This window comes from Triplophysa dalaica, chromosome 3 (genome assembly GCF_015846415.1).
Source record: "Triplophysa dalaica isolate WHDGS20190420 chromosome 3, ASM1584641v1, whole genome shotgun sequence".
Taxonomy (NCBI): Eukaryota; Metazoa; Chordata; class Actinopteri; order Cypriniformes; family Nemacheilidae; genus Triplophysa; species Triplophysa dalaica.
Genome location: NC_079544.1, coordinates 3,683,363 through 3,699,306, shown reverse-complemented (window position 1 = coordinate 3,699,306; position 15,944 = coordinate 3,683,363). Strand labels below are relative to the sequence as shown.

Below are 15,944 nucleotides of genomic sequence, written 5' to 3'. Positions count from 1 at the left end.
TGTGGGCCTCATGGCACAGTAATAAAGAGCTGAGTCTGATAGAGAAACAGAGGAGATCTCCAGATACACATGTTGTTTTTCTTTTCTTTTCTGAGTTTAGTAGTGAATCTGGGATCTATTTCAGATGTCCTGTCCACTTTCACTCCTTCAGAAATGAGCACAAGAAATTCAGGAGCTCTTCTGGGATACTGACGGTACCATTGAAGATTATAAGCAGAGGAATAACTGCAGGAGAACTGAACACTTGAACCTTCCACAACAACCTCTTCACGTCTGTCTGATGTGATTTCATTTCCAAAACTGACATCTGGAGAAAAAGACCAACAGTTCATTTATTATCTAATAAAGATCTTATGCTTTAAAATATAACGTACGATCAGTGTTGGGTAAGTTACTCTGAAAAAGTAATTAATTACTAGTTACTCATTACATATTCAATAGTGTAATTAGATTACTGTCCAAATTACTCTGTCCAAAAAGTATTTAGTTACTCATTACTAATTACTTTCTATATACTACATCGACCTTTATTAGTTAAGTGATTCAAGGATAGACATGAAACGGCTTTTTAATTCATTCAAATAAATAATATTATTAACTAACCAAAGTATAACAAATGTGAGCACAGATTTTAAAGTAAGACTTTGAATTTTGATGTCAATTACACTATTGCACACGCATATATTTCACAAAGTATTAAGTTTAAGTACATCAAAAGTAACTGTAATTAAATTACAGAAAACATACGAGTAATCCCTTACTTTACTTTTTCAAGGGAAAAGTAATTAAAATACAGTAACTAATTACTTAGTAACTAGTTACACCCAACACTGCGTACGATATCAACCATTACATTAAGGGTTTTATGTTACTGTGGTACATTTCAATCCTCAGACTGAAGAAGGCATTAGCCGAAATGTTTACCTTTGTCCCTCAATGATTAAATATAACACCTAAATACATTTGTAGTTCTGTGAGTGTGAATTATTTTGTATGGAGACAAAGATTTAGATTAATGCACCACAACAATAGAAGAAAAACAAGACTGCAGTGCAAACAACTTGTGGAATTGTGGTACGATTCCAACCTGTACAAATATAACAACACATTTTTAAGGATTTAGTAAATATACTAAATGTGTGGTATGTACTGTATATTATGAAGGTATTTAGTAAAATACAATAAAGAGAAATGTACTTACACACAAAGACAGAAAGCAGAATAACTGAATGAAGTGTCATTGTGTTCTCAGTGAATCTCTGCTACAGTCTCTGTCAAACTGAACAAGATCACACATCTCACACACAAACCCCTCCTACCATCACATAACATAAATGGAACGGAAATACAGACTTTATACTGTTTAGAGAAACTAACATAAAAAGAACACATTATATACTTCATAGTTTTTAACATATCATACCAGTATGTTTATAGTTATAAGTTTATATAGTTATAAGTTATATAGTTTATAGTTTTTTTTTTTTTTAAGAATTTTACTGTGAATGTAATTTGAGGAAATCTAAAAGCATAGCAGAATCTGTGACTTTAACAGAAGAGATCTTCAGATCCACACTGATCTCAGGTTAGCACGTTCGCCTCACACCTCCAGGGTTGGGGGTTCGATTCCCGCTTCCGACTTGTGTGTGTGGAGTTTGCATGTTCTCCCCGTGCCTCGGGGGTTTCCTCCGGGTACTCCGGTTTCCTCCCCTGGTCCAAAGACATGCATGGTAGGTTGATTGGCATCTCTGGAAAAAATTGTCCGTAGGGTGTGAGTGCGTGAGTGAATGAGTGAGTGTGTGTGCCCTGCGATGGGTTGGCAATCCATCCTGGGTGTATCCTGCCTTGATGCCCGATGACTCCTGAGATAGGCGCAGGCTCCCCGTGACCCGAGGTAGTTCGGATAAGCGGTAGAAAATGGAATGGAATGGAATGATGATATACTCTAAATAAACTTATGAAGGTGATATAGATTAAATCTGCTCTGCAGAGGTTTGTTTAAAGTTCCCATTATATTCTATTTTTAAGTGTCCTAATAGTGTATGTGACTCCCCAACAACAGGTTTACCTGCATCCCAGTTCAAAAAACGCTGTCATTTTCTATAAATATGCATTTAATATCACCCACTTTTCTCAAAGATCTCTGAACAGATCTCTCCATGCAGTTCGGTTCGGTTCAGTTTCTTTAAACCACTCCCTTTCACAAACCAACTGTGCTCGGATTGGTCGACGACCCAGTCCCCATTTTTAGTTGCATGTTTTGTGTTTAACAATTTGTTTTCAACTTTCTTATCAAACAGTCATTGAGGACACTTATCAAATGGCCTGATGCAAGTTTCGGCTTTGATAGCTGGAATAGCCACAGCCACTGAAATCTATGAAAACTCAAAGTCATTTCTTCCACCTCCATAAGAGATTAAACAAATTTAGGAAGGTTAACATTAATTTGTATTATTTTTACTGCTGCCATTTGATCATCTTTTTATCTTTCTCCATTACAGTCAGTGTTGAGGCTTAAAAACGTTTACTGTAGATTCTTCTCTGTTCATTCACATCCTGAGTCTGTATTAAATGTTCAGCAGGTGTTTTGATTCTCTGTCTTCAACAGTCTTTGTGGTTTATTTCTGTGGTTTTACGTTTATTTGATTGTGTCTGTTCAAAGCAATAATTGTGTGTGTGAGTTTTTGTAAAGACTCTCAGGCTTTTTGTATCACTGGGCGTCAACTCTCAGAGCACAGTAATATAGAGCTGAATCTGACAGAGACACACTCTTAATAATGAGTTCAGTGGATGATTCTGATGTTGTTGATCCAAACCGACCGTCTGGCATATTCTCATGACTGCTGTATGTTCGAGCGCCTTTCCACAGTATAAACTGAAGTTCTCTGTTTGGATATTTTCTGAACCAGTAAAGATAAACATAACTGCTGCTGGTGTCGTATGAACAGCTCAAGGTCACAGTATCCTGTTCTTTCTTTATGATTATTGTTTCTTTATTTGGACCGATCTGATCTGCAGTCATCACACCTGTAAGTAAATAAATAATCAAGAATATTGGTATTAATGATTTACAATGTTTTTATTCATGTTGAAGTTTGTACTTCATTCTATTACACCACTGGAATAGAAAACATTAGTCATTTACCTGTAGTTATGATGAAGATGAGAAGCAGGTGTGTGTTCATGTTTGTGAAATCAGTTGTGTATTGATGTTGTGTATGATCTGAGCTGTAGATTTGTGTTACTGTCACCTCACACAAGAAACTTCCTGCTGTCTGTCAGATGATGCTGTGACTCTTAACATACACAACGTCAAATCATCCACTTGTCATCGATGAGTTAAAGAGACAGAATAACTGATGCAAGTCTCTCTTTAATACATTTCTCTTGACATTCACATGTGTTGAGATGTTTCCCCTAGTGGTGATAATGTGTTGGAGTTACTTTAATCATTTGAGATGTTAAACCACAGAGTTAATTGTGGCCCCAAATGACATAAAAGGCAAGAATTGAACTCAGTGCAGTCACACATGTCTCTAGCTTTCAGATTTTATGTCACATTTATATTTTGTATTCATGCAGGTTCAACAGATGCTGGGTAAAACGTTTCCAAATATGAATCAAACGTCATTACACCATAAAGCACAAGAACTGCTAAGGTTCAGGTTTTTTTGTGAATGTTTCAGTTTGTTTAGTGACTGTGAAACAAAAAATATTTTAACTATTAATATTAATATGAACAACTATATGAAATATATAATTTTACTACAAACAAGCTCTACATGTCTGTTTTTATTGTGTACCCCCTACAGGCGTGTTTAAGATTCCCATTTTTTGGTGAAGTCTGCCCTCTGGTGGAATATTTCCATGATTACATCAAATGCATCTTTCAAAACTTGTTTTAAGGAATTGTCCTTCATACTTTCAATTCACAGGTCAACTTACTTTATGGAAGACCTCTCTTCCTCTTTCAGAGAACAAATACCTTTTTAAATAGACACCTAAGGGGCATTAGTGAAAGTTCAGACTCAAGAGCACAACTAAAGCAAACACTGATCACAATAATGATGGTATTGATGAAATTTCAACATCTTTTCAAGTTCAACATTAATTGTGGGTGCAAACGTGACATTGATTCAATGGTTTCTATCTGCTCTCTTGTGTACAGTGACTGTGAGATGATTTTCTGACGATGAAAATGCTTTGCTGATTCTCTGGGCATTACAGCACTGTAATATTTTGACTAGTCTGTTATTTATATGATCTTATTGTGAAGAGTCAGTTTCATGTGATTTTCATCTTTAGCAGATCACCGGTGTTTCAGAGAATCAGCTTCTGCAGCTCCAGGATTCCTGATACTGATGATATGTAGATTTGTGATCACAAGTTTCATATCTGACCCCAAGAGTTTTTATATGAGAATTTAGATGTGGATCCCACCAAAGCTTGGTGACAATCGCATGAATCTAGGAGGAAACAATGAGGAGTATTCAAGAGTTCACAACATGATGTCACGGTTCTGCCTATCTTGGTTGATTTATTCCTGGTCTTGAGGCAGAACCGAAACAGAATCCTCTGTTTCATGTGGGGAGAGACGTTTGTTGACCTTTTGGCCTTCCATACTCTCCCCGAGTCTCGTCTGTGTTCCCGCCCTTTCCGTCTCATTAGCTTCCCCTTAGTGTTTGATCTGTTTCACCTGGCCCCTAATCAATTATCCTGTGTTTTGTCTCCCTATTTATAGTCCTCATGTTTCATTGTCATGTGTGCGTTCATTGTAAGTGCTTCCTGGCTGTTATGCTGTGTAAAGAATCGTTTCTTAGAGTCTCCCCTTGTCAAAGTAAGTCTAGTTTATTGTGAGTTACTGTGGTCCTGTCTAGTTAATATTTAGTGTCTGTTAGTTTAGTATAGTTTGTCTCCAAACCAGTTTTGCCTTTGTCTTGTTTTCCCCATCGAGGGTTTTTGCTTTGTTCCTGTTTTGTTATCATTAAAGTCTTGTTAACCCCTCAACCATCTGTGTCTGTCATCTCCTGCCTGCAATTGGGTTCCCAAGCCATGTCTTCCCTGAAGATTCATGACACATGAATCCAAAGTGGTCGACTGAAGTGTGGATTGTGAACAATTCAAAGCTTTAAGGAAGTTGTAGAATTGTAAAGTGACAAGACATATATCATAACTGTTTTTGTACGGCGTCAAAGCGTTTCCTGTCACTGTGGGCACCAGAGCACAGTAGTAAATCACAGAGTCTGTCACTTCAGTGTTAGAGATCTCCAGGTCCAGCTGTTTCATGTTCTTTTGAGCTTTAGCAAGATGACGGCCCTTCTGATATGGAGCCACATCCTCAAATGTTTGCAAGAGAAATTCAGGTGCAGTGTTGACATTCTGTCTGTACCACTGAAAACTTTGTATATTACTTCCACTGTAGGTACATGAAAGAGTGACCGTTTCTCCTTCCAGTGCATGAATTTCAACAGAGAGAGGTATTGCTGCATTTGCAAAAACATTTTCTGAAAAGAGTAGTTGTTTTGGTTCACTGTTAGTTTTTCTGGTTTTGAATTTAAGTATGTTGTATATGTTACATATAACAAAATATATATTAACATGTAAACATTCAATTTAAATACCTATAATAAGCACCAAAACTGTGATGCAGAAGAACATTATTCTGACTGAAGCTGATATGAGATGATATTTGAAGTGATGTCCAGTGAGGTTGTGTTAAGTGTTCTGTATGTTCTCTCAGAGCTCCTCCTCAAAGATCAAAACACTCTCTTAGAAGGTTAGAAGCAAACACCTCTTTTTCTATAATTGATCTGAAATATTATATGTTTTAATTAAGATGCAAACATAATAGGTTGTAGTAAATGTATTTTCTACAGTAGATTTTATTACAAAACAAATAAACAAACTTTTTATCGTATGGTGAACCAAACCAACTCTCACAGCTCAGCAATGTTGTTTTTGTTCAGTGTTGTTGTGTTTTCTGTCACTGTGGGCTGCAGGGCGCAGTAATACAGAGCAGAGTCTGATAGAGAAACAGAGGAGATCTCCAGATGAGTTTTCTCTTCATTTAGTTTAGCAGATATTCCATGTATTGGAGGATCAGCTGGCTGTTTAAAGTTGCTTTTACTTATGAGAAACAGAAACTCTGGTCTGGAGCTGAAGTATTGACGATACCACAGGAGATTATCACTGTTATAAGCGCTGGTGAAGTTACAGGACAGGGTGACAGAGTCGCCACTGACAGCAAATGCAACAGAAGAGAGAGAAGTTATTCCTTCTCCACTCACAGCACCTGAAATAGACAAAGATCATTGCTGTTTCTTATTATTTTAAATCATTAATCAAATATTGATTCTTGCCTCATTTGTGATTGAGAAATATTTACTTATGTCACATGAAAGTCATGCATTTTACCTGGAAAGTAAAGAATGAGCCAAACACTGCACAGAAACATCATGACTGATCACCTTCAGCAGTTTAACATCTATTGAGAACTATTTCCACTGACTGGTTTTCATTCGTAATGGTTAGATTTAGTGAAACAAAAGCAATTTCTGTGTAAATACTGCCCTCTACAGCACATTTACATCTATCACGTTGTTCCTTGGGTCTACACTGATCTAGTGACTCTAATAGTACTGAGGTTGTTACTGAGGTGCTCTAGGCAGTTATTCAGACATTTTTCTTCTATAGATACTTTATGTAAGCATGGGTTTTACTGCTTTTATTTATTAATTTGCTCACTAGAAAATGCTATTATGTGCTCTATTATTATCATCATAACGTTTTGTGAAAGTAAGTGGGGTTTTGGAAACATTGTTGCATAACCAATCATTGTATAGTTGGTTTTAAAATAGCAGTTTATAAGAGCAGATCCTCAAAATACGTAGGTATATTGACAAAACATGTTTATATTATTCATTAAGAAATACATTGTAGTAGTAATTTGAGATCATCTCTAACAAGAAATATCATGCCAATAATTTCTTTGTATATTTTCGTTTAATGTACATGGCATTTTTAAAGGACCATTTCATTTACTCATTTAGCAGATGCTTTTCTAAACAATGACATTCAAATGAGCAGTGACCATTGAGATGCTCTCTCTTACAGCAAGAGTGCAGATGAAAACCATTGAATCAATGTTAAAAATGGTTGATTTGTTAATGTGAATGTCATTGAATCAATATCACATTTGCACACGCAACTAATGTTGATTTTTTTTTTAAAGTTCAATAAACCATCATTGTTGTGAACATTGTTTGCTTTATTTGAGCTCTTGTCTCTTCAATAAGTTAATTCTTCGTTCAATGCTTGCAATAACGTTTCAATAACAACACTTGTCCATTGGAAAATAAAAAGATAAGGTTATCAGTGAAATAAACATTGACAAATCACCATTTTTAACATTGAATGATTGCTTGTTATCAGGGTTGTTATGAGTATTTGTGTTTAAATCACACCAAAAACATCTGAGAACACAGGGATGTTTTATTATGAACATGACAAGTAACATTTCATCACCTTTAAAACTATCATCATGCCTGTCTGTCTGTCTTATATACTGCATAAAATATAGGATGAAGAAGACACACAAAACACGACGATAAATAGACAGCTATTCACTTATGTTTTGTGTTGTGGTTGTTTTCTTTCACTGTGGGCCTTTAGGCACACTCAGGGCTGGATTGGTAATCGGTCATGCTGGACATTTTCCTGGTGGGCCGATGTGCTTTTTAAGGTGGTACATCTCATACACTGTTTTGTAACCTGGTAAATTGATTTGTGTCTTACATCTTTCTGGCAACGCAATACATTTGTAAAAAAACAGATAGAGCGGCCCATGAGACACTTAATCAGTACCCATTGGTTCTCTTTTAAATGACATTTGGATGGACCAATCACACTACTCCCTGGCTGTTGTGAGATTGCAGCATCAGTGCACCGAGTGTGTCAAAATAATCAGAAAGATTATGAAGAAAAGCAAATGAGCCACAGAGATATTACACAACACTGGCCTTTATGCAGACGCAGCTAAATGTCATCAGGTCCTGTAGCTGAGGCTGATTATGGTTGTGGACAATGAAGTGGAGATTATGAACTAGAAGAGAGAGATGGAGAGAATATAAAGTGCTTTCAAAACAGCGATACCTCTTGATAAAACTCAGCTCAAAAACACACGTGATCTTTGCAAAATTATGATGATGACAACACTCCAATAAAACAATTGCACTTTCAGCCTGTGACTACCTCAGTTTGTGCTTTTCTATTGATATTTTTAACTAGGTGCCTCATTGGCAGATGTTTTTTTGGCCTGATTTTCGTAGATCGTCTGCCATATTGGAACATTGCGCACAAAAATGTTTTTCATTACCAATATTTTGACTGAATAACTTGATGTAATTTACAAAGGATTATACAACATAATGTAATGAATTAATTTATAAGTTCACTTGACACTGGGTTGAACTCTTCATCTTGACAATGACAGCTGCAGATTCATCATGTGCTTAGAGCTTTATTTATCTTCCCCTTCAGAGTCATTTGTCAGAAATAATAATAAACAATATTATTATTAAAGAATTCTGAATTTAAATCCTGTGACATTGTTACAGTTTAAATAGCATATACATGATAAAAGATTTAATATTGAATCTTTAAAGCCGTCATCTGTATAAAACCCAAATTCACAGGTGTCTCCACATCCCCTTATTTCTAGAGCTGTGGTTTACACACAATAATAGTGGTTTGATGTGGTTTCATTAAAGCACATTGAGTTTTTGTAAAGACTTTCAGGCTTTTTGTATCACTGGGCTCCAACTCTCAGAGCACAATAATATAGAGCTGAATCTGACAGAGTCACACTGTTAATATTGAGTTCAGTTTGAGATGAGTAATACTGAGGTCCACTGTTAGGATACTGTCTGTACCAATATGTGTAGCTGCCGGATATTTTATGTTTGCAGCTCTCTGTCACAGATTCTCCTTCTTTTCTCATTATATTATTATCAGCAAATGCACCTGAAATGAAATTGTATTATTTTATATGGTGGCATCTGTAATCAGACTTTAATAAAACATATTACAGTTCAGTCTGTTAAATCATATATCAATTGATAATTGCTTTTGCAGTAAAATGTGGTAGTTTTTTTCTATCTCTTACTTTGTAATATAATGAAAGTATATTTACCTGAAACTGCAGTGAAAATCATGAGTAAAGTCATCTGTGTCTCCATTTCGACAGTCCAGACAATACAGAAGAGTTTGTATTTCTATATATATGTGTTTAGCACTGATGTCTTACATGGAATGTAGATTTACTGTATATTGATAATGAAAAGTGAACTGACTGTGGTGGTTTGTTACTGAGGAAAGTGAAGATATGTTGCAGATTATTATGTATGTGGGTGTGGTTATAGTGAAGTGTTCACTCAGAAGTGTTTCTAAAAAGTCATTAATGCTGATATACTGATTCAAGTTTAGTATCATGATCAGCACAGACTTGAGAACAAAAAATAAAGCAATTTCTCTTTTTAATGAATAAACAATTCTTTGAAAAAATGGCCCTTTTAGTGTCAACCCTCTTTTACTGCTTTCTCATTTCCTCCTCACTTCATGTGTTTTGTTCAGCAGGTGTTTAAACACATTCAGTTTTCTTTGTGGGTTCTTTGGGAAATACATGTGGTTTAATGATGCGATAATTTGGCAAGTGAGTTTTTGTAAAGTCTTTCAGGCATTTTGTATCACTGGGCTCGACAGCACAATAATATAGAGCTGAATCTGACAGAGTCACACTTTCAATAATGAGTTCAGTAGATGTATCTGATGTAGTGGTCTTAAACCGGTGGTCTGGTGTATCCTGATCTTCACTCCATGATCCAGCACCTTTTCTCAGTAAATATTGAGGTTCTTTGTTCAAATCTGATCTGTACCAGAAAAGCATAACATCGCTGCTTATTGTATTATATGTGCAGGTTAATGTCACAAGTTCTCCTTCTCTCTTGAATATATTAGTTTTCTTGTCCTGTGGACCAATGCTGTCAGCAAATCCACCTAAAATCAAAATGACAGCATCACATTAATACATTTAAAACCTTAAGTCAAAAGCATCATGTGATCTTATTTTACATAATTTAAAGATATTAAAAGTGTTTGTCTACAGTGTAAGTGATGTTTACCTGATATTGTTATGAAAATCACTAGATATCTCTCCATCTTAATGCATCAGTTTATGTTTGTTTAATAGTTTATGAAGACAGACTTATGAGCTTTAACTACAGTATTTGGGTTTGTTGGAGGTTCATAAGCAGATAGATTTATAGATAACTGAAGTAAAGAGATGATCTGCTGTTTCTGAATTGTGTGGGTGTGGTCAGTGACATCAGTAAAAAAACACTTTCATCATTTTGTGGGAAATATCGATTATACATTATAGCCGTGTAAAGATACACGTGTAAAAAAATATATTGTGTCATTTTTTAAACATAAAACATGTCCCTGTTCATGTTTGTGTTTATATTTTATTCTGCAGAATGTGGCAGTATGAAACCAGTGATATACAATGATCATGAAAGTGAAACAGAAATAAAGAAAGCAGAGCTCATGTAGTGTTTTTGTGTGAGTGATAAATGTGTTTTAGTGACTATGTAGGTTATCCTCTGATCTGAAAACATTTAAGTTAATAATTCAGTTTGAATATAATACAAATAGCACTGTTCAATAAAAATGTACTTGAATAAAATATTCTGATTATAATCATTATTATAGTCAGTTTACAGAATTACATGTGAATATAAATAAACTCTTACTAGATTCTTCATTAACCCTTTACTTCCTGAGTCTGTATTTAATGTTCAGCAGGTGTTTTGATTCTCTGTCTTCAACAGTCTTTGTGGTTTATTTCTGTGGTTTGATGTTCATTTGATTGCTGCTTTTCAAAACAATAAATGTGTGTTTGAGTTTTTGTAAAGACTCTCAGGCTTTTTGTATCACTGGGTTCCAACTCTCAGAGCACAGTAATATAGAGCTGAATCTGACAGAGTCACGCTGTTAATAATGAGTTCAGTGGATGTGGGTGATGTAGTCGACTCAAACCGAGGATCAGAAGGAGTACCAGTATCAGTCCATGATCGAGCATCTTTCCAGATTAAATACTGAAGTTCTGTGTTTGGATATTGTCTGTACCAGTAAAGTGTAACTCCACTGCTGCTTGTGTCATATGAACAGCTCAAGGTTACAGTCTCCTGTTCATGCTTTATGATTATTGATTCTTTATTTGGACCGATCTGATCTGCAGTCATCACACCTAAAACAAACACACAAGAATATTAGCGACCTTGCACACAGTCATGTAATAACATTATTGTAAAATCTATTTTTTTTAAACTGTGTCAAGTTGACATTATACTGTAATTTACCTGAAATTATGATGAAGATGAGAAGCAGGTGTGTGTTCATGTTTGTGATGTCAGATCAGTTGTGTGTTGATGTTGTCTGTGATGTGAGCTGTAGATTTGTGTTACTGTCAGTCTCTGCACCTCACACATAAAGTCACATGAAACTTCCTGCTGTCTGTCAGATGATGCTGCTTTATTTTTCTTGCCATTGTTTAAAGTAAAGCTTTTGCTATTTCTTCCGGAGAGCACATAAAAATATACAGTATTTATAAATACAATTAGAAACGTTTTATTTATGTTGATTCATAAACATCTTTTATTTATTAAAGAATTATTTTTCTACATTTTGTAGATCCTGTATTATCAATTAAGCTTTTCTAGAGCTATTTATTTTTCCCTACTTTTATCAGTTTTATTTCTATATTATATAAGTATAATTCTACAGTGATATATAACAAATCAATAATGGCAGAGGAACTGAATCTGACTTCACTTCAGACTGAAATCTCTCATGAAACTCAGTCCCATTATCTCCTCCATATTTACTTCTCCTCAGGATGTATTTAGGATAGTCATTTACTCTCTGAATGTACCAGAAGAGATCTGGCTGAGCTGAATCTGTTTTGTATTTACAGTGTAAAGTCACTGATTCTCCTTCAGATTCAGAGATTAGTTTTGCTGGCTGATCAACTTTATCTTCTCCATGACACTCTGAAAAAATAGAAGTAAATGTATAAAACCTATTATAATGATATGAAACATTCAGTATTTATTGGAAATAAACTTACCATAACACATCAATGTAAAAATAACCAACTTCAACAACCAAAGTGTCTTCATTTTCATGTGGTGACTAAAATATGAAGAAAAGATAAATCAGTGAGTTGAGATATGGTTAGTGTTGAGTGAGATGTAAAAGACAAATGAGATGGAAAATATCAGAGGATGAAAGTTTGTGTCAACATTGTGTGTTCAGCGCCACCTTCTGGATTTTATTGCAAAGTTTTTCTGAGTTTCACAATATGTCACCAATATTAAGGGCCAAAACATAAAGGAATTCAAATAAATGTAAAGTCTTATTGCATACTATGTAATATTTTAACAGCTAATGTCCAAAAAACTAACAATAATAAACAATTGTTTTGTAAAATAACTTTAACCAAGATGAATAAATGCTGTAAACGATTGTGTGTGTGACATAAAATTAAATGTAAAGTAAGCAACATTTCATTTTACCTCAACCATACACAACCACATTTATTTAACTGTGCGTTTGGCTAAATTGTGTTTCGTATTTGTTTGTGTCACATTACATCACAGAAATTTAAAATTGTTGTCAACAAAAGCATTGTGTCTGGTCCAGTTTTGTCCATTTGTCACAGTTGTAAATTATGTATATAGTCTACTAAATGATAAACATATTAACTATTACACACAAAAAAATCTGAAAAAGACTTAAATGATATTATCTATAGAGTTTTAGTGTTCAGAGGGTTTTTGTACAGTGTTCATGAGTTTTCTGTCATTGTGGGCTTCAGTGCGCAGTAGTAAAGTGCAGAATCTGTTACTTCAGCAGGAAAGATCTCCAGACTCACAAGAGTTTTGTTTTGATCAACTTTAGGTAAAAGACGAGGTGGAAGGTCTTTTGTGGTTCCGTGTGGATAAATCCAAAGCAGAAACTCTGGTTTAGATCTGGGAAACTGACGATACCAGTGAAGGTTATTTACAGCTCCACCATATTCACAGGAGAGAGAGACTTTTTCTCTCTCAGATGCAAATGTTTTGTTTTGTAAGGATGCTATTGACTGTGCAAATGTTTCACCTGAAAATCAAGCATAAAGCATCATATTTAAAATATTTCAATAATAAAAAACATTGAAGTGTAAACATAATGTAAAGCTCCAGTTCTAATACAGTACATTACATAACGTATACAATGTCTAAAGCCAATTATCATTAAACTTCACTTACTTTTCATGAAGAATAACAGAAGCAGAGCACAGAGAATCATCATGTTTTCACTGTGAGAAGTGAATAAAGTTTAGTGATTATTTTTATCTTTTTCTAATCTTCACAGGCTCCTCCTCTCTGTCTGTGTAACTGCAGTGAATGACAACACAACATTCACATTATTACACTTCTCCACAACATCTGAAACTGAATATGAAAACAATAGAAGTATTAAAGTTTACTATAATAATGAGGCGTGATATTGTCGAAGTGACATCTAGCTTCTCTATGAGATGAATAAATTGTATTCATGTCAGTTATTAGAAACACAAGGAGCCCATCTCAGTATAAGACCAACTCTGAAATGTCATTTGTTGAGAGATCAGTGCTGACCCCTTGTGGATGAAAAGTGAAATCTAGGAAACACTAAAAACATCACAAGGTGCTTTCAGTATGATCTATAAATGTTTTTTAATGAAATCATATTATTTAACAAAGTGATTTAAGCTTGGGTTTAATTAACTGAATTATCTGAATTATCAAAGAAACTGTCAGTGAGGACACAGTGAGATTTGCATTAAATCTCTTAATCAATTCTTCATCTTTACTGTCAGATAAAAAAATAACATATGAGAATGAATTGGCTCAAAGGCAAGTTAATAATTATTAATATTCTTTTTTTAAGTGAACCATTTAACATATTATTACCCCAAAATAACTGGCTGCCATTTAATTATTTATTTCAAATCAATTCAGAACAAATGTTTCAAAACATTATTTTCAATACACAATGAAATGACATACTTTTAGTGTAGATAATGACTTTCTTACTACGCTATTGTTAATGATAAGTAAATAGTAAATGAGTTTGAATAAACGTATGGTAGCAGGATAATATAGAGAAAAAAGAAGTTATAGAGGTATATGACACAAGCAGTGTTGTGTCTGAGGTTTAGGTTCAATGTTGTTGTGTTTTGTGTCACTGTGGGCACCATGGCACAGTAATACAGATCAGAGTCTGATAGAGAAACAGAGGAGATCTCCAGATACACATAATTGAGAAGTTTTACAGCATATGAAGAGAGACGAAGAGCAGGTTCAGATGTGTTTGAATATTCTGTGACTGACAGTAGAAACTCTGGTTTTGTGTTGAGATTCTGTCGATAACACTGGAGAGAGTTAACAGTGACACCACTAGTGATAGTGTATTTACAAGAGAGAGTCACATTTTTACCCTCAAACTCATGTTTCTTTGTAAACAACGGCTCTATTGTATCAGCAAAGAATTTCCTGTGAAAAAAAACAGCCTACAATTATTAAATTAAATTAAATAATTGTTGATGCATTTTTAATGTATTTATTCATTCAACTGAAATGTTGTTTAAAATGTTATGTCTTACCAATGTAAAGTTGCATTATTGTCCAGGTAAATAGAAACATGATGTTGTCAGAGAATCTGCATATAAAGAAGAAAACAGCATGAGATGCTTCACTCTGTCAGTGACACAATCATCTTTGTGAATAAGCTCCGCCCACTTCTGATGTATAATCTAAAAAAAATTGAGATGTGTTAGTTCTTGTAAGGAAGTTTAGTGTGTTTTAGTGACTGTGGGCTTCAGAGCACAATAATACACAGCAGAGTCACTCACACACACATCCTGAATGATCAGAGAAACTGAGGATCTGCTCACATCTGCATGAAATCTTTCCTCAAATTGTGTTTCACTGCTGCTTGATCCAGTCGAGAGCTTTTGCAGCATGTATGTTGGGAATCCATTGGGTTTATGTTGGTACCAGTAAAAATAAGGTAAAGGGTCACTTGTTTTATATGTACAATGAAGTGTAACAGCTTCATGTTCAAAAGCAGATTGAACTCTTGTTGGTTGATCAACAGAATCTTCTGTGTTGCATTCTGCAGAAGAATAAACAAAAATAATGTAAAAAACAATAATATTATCAAAACAAGATCAAAACATTGCAGGCATATAATTGTTATTATTATTATTATTATTCAAGAGTTACATATAAAAACTAAATTAATTATTTAAGTCAACATTAAATACACTTTACCTTGAATTGCAGTCATTAAAAGTAAATGTATCAGCCAGATGAACATTGTTTGTAGGTAACAGGCAATAAATATTGTGCTGATGAAAAAGAGTCAATTTACTGTTTATTTTTCACAATGTGAGACTGTTAGTTTTCTCTGAACTACACACAGATGTAGGAGGAGTTTATCACATCTGCAGTTCTGACATATGGTGGCCAAGAAGTGAATTACATTATTTCCTCAAAAAATATTATTTCCCCCTGCTTGACTTGACCCATTATTAACATTTTTTTAAGTTTTCATATTTTGCATATTCCATATATGTTAGATATTTATACAAAACATACTGTATTGTGTAAAATAACAATGAAGTTTGTATTAATGTAGGATGTGAAATAAATGAATAATTAACAGTTTCATTCTGACTGTGTTTTAACTGTTAAAACATCTAGACATCGCATAAAGGAACAAACAAGGAAACAGATCTACAAAAACAAACACGAATATAAATACAAGAGTATAGATGTAAAAAGATGAATAATTGCTTG

At 34.4% G+C, this 15,944-nt stretch overlaps 2 gene segments (V, D, J or C); both read right to left on the bottom strand.

Moving 5' to 3' along the window:
• Positions 1–5,936: 5,936 nt before the first annotated feature.
• LOC130415982 (T cell receptor alpha variable 18-like) lies at positions 5,937–6,457 on the bottom strand. The segment is given in 2 exon segments: positions 5,937–6,292; positions 6,415–6,457. Coding segments are annotated over 2 exon segments (399 nt in total).
• A 4,531-nt stretch (positions 6,458–10,988) lies between these two features.
• Positions 10,989–11,522, bottom strand: LOC130415973 (T cell receptor alpha variable 18-like). The segment is given in 2 exon segments: positions 10,989–11,305; positions 11,418–11,522. Coding segments are annotated over 2 exon segments (357 nt in total).
• Positions 11,523–15,944: the final 4,422 nt, after the last annotated feature.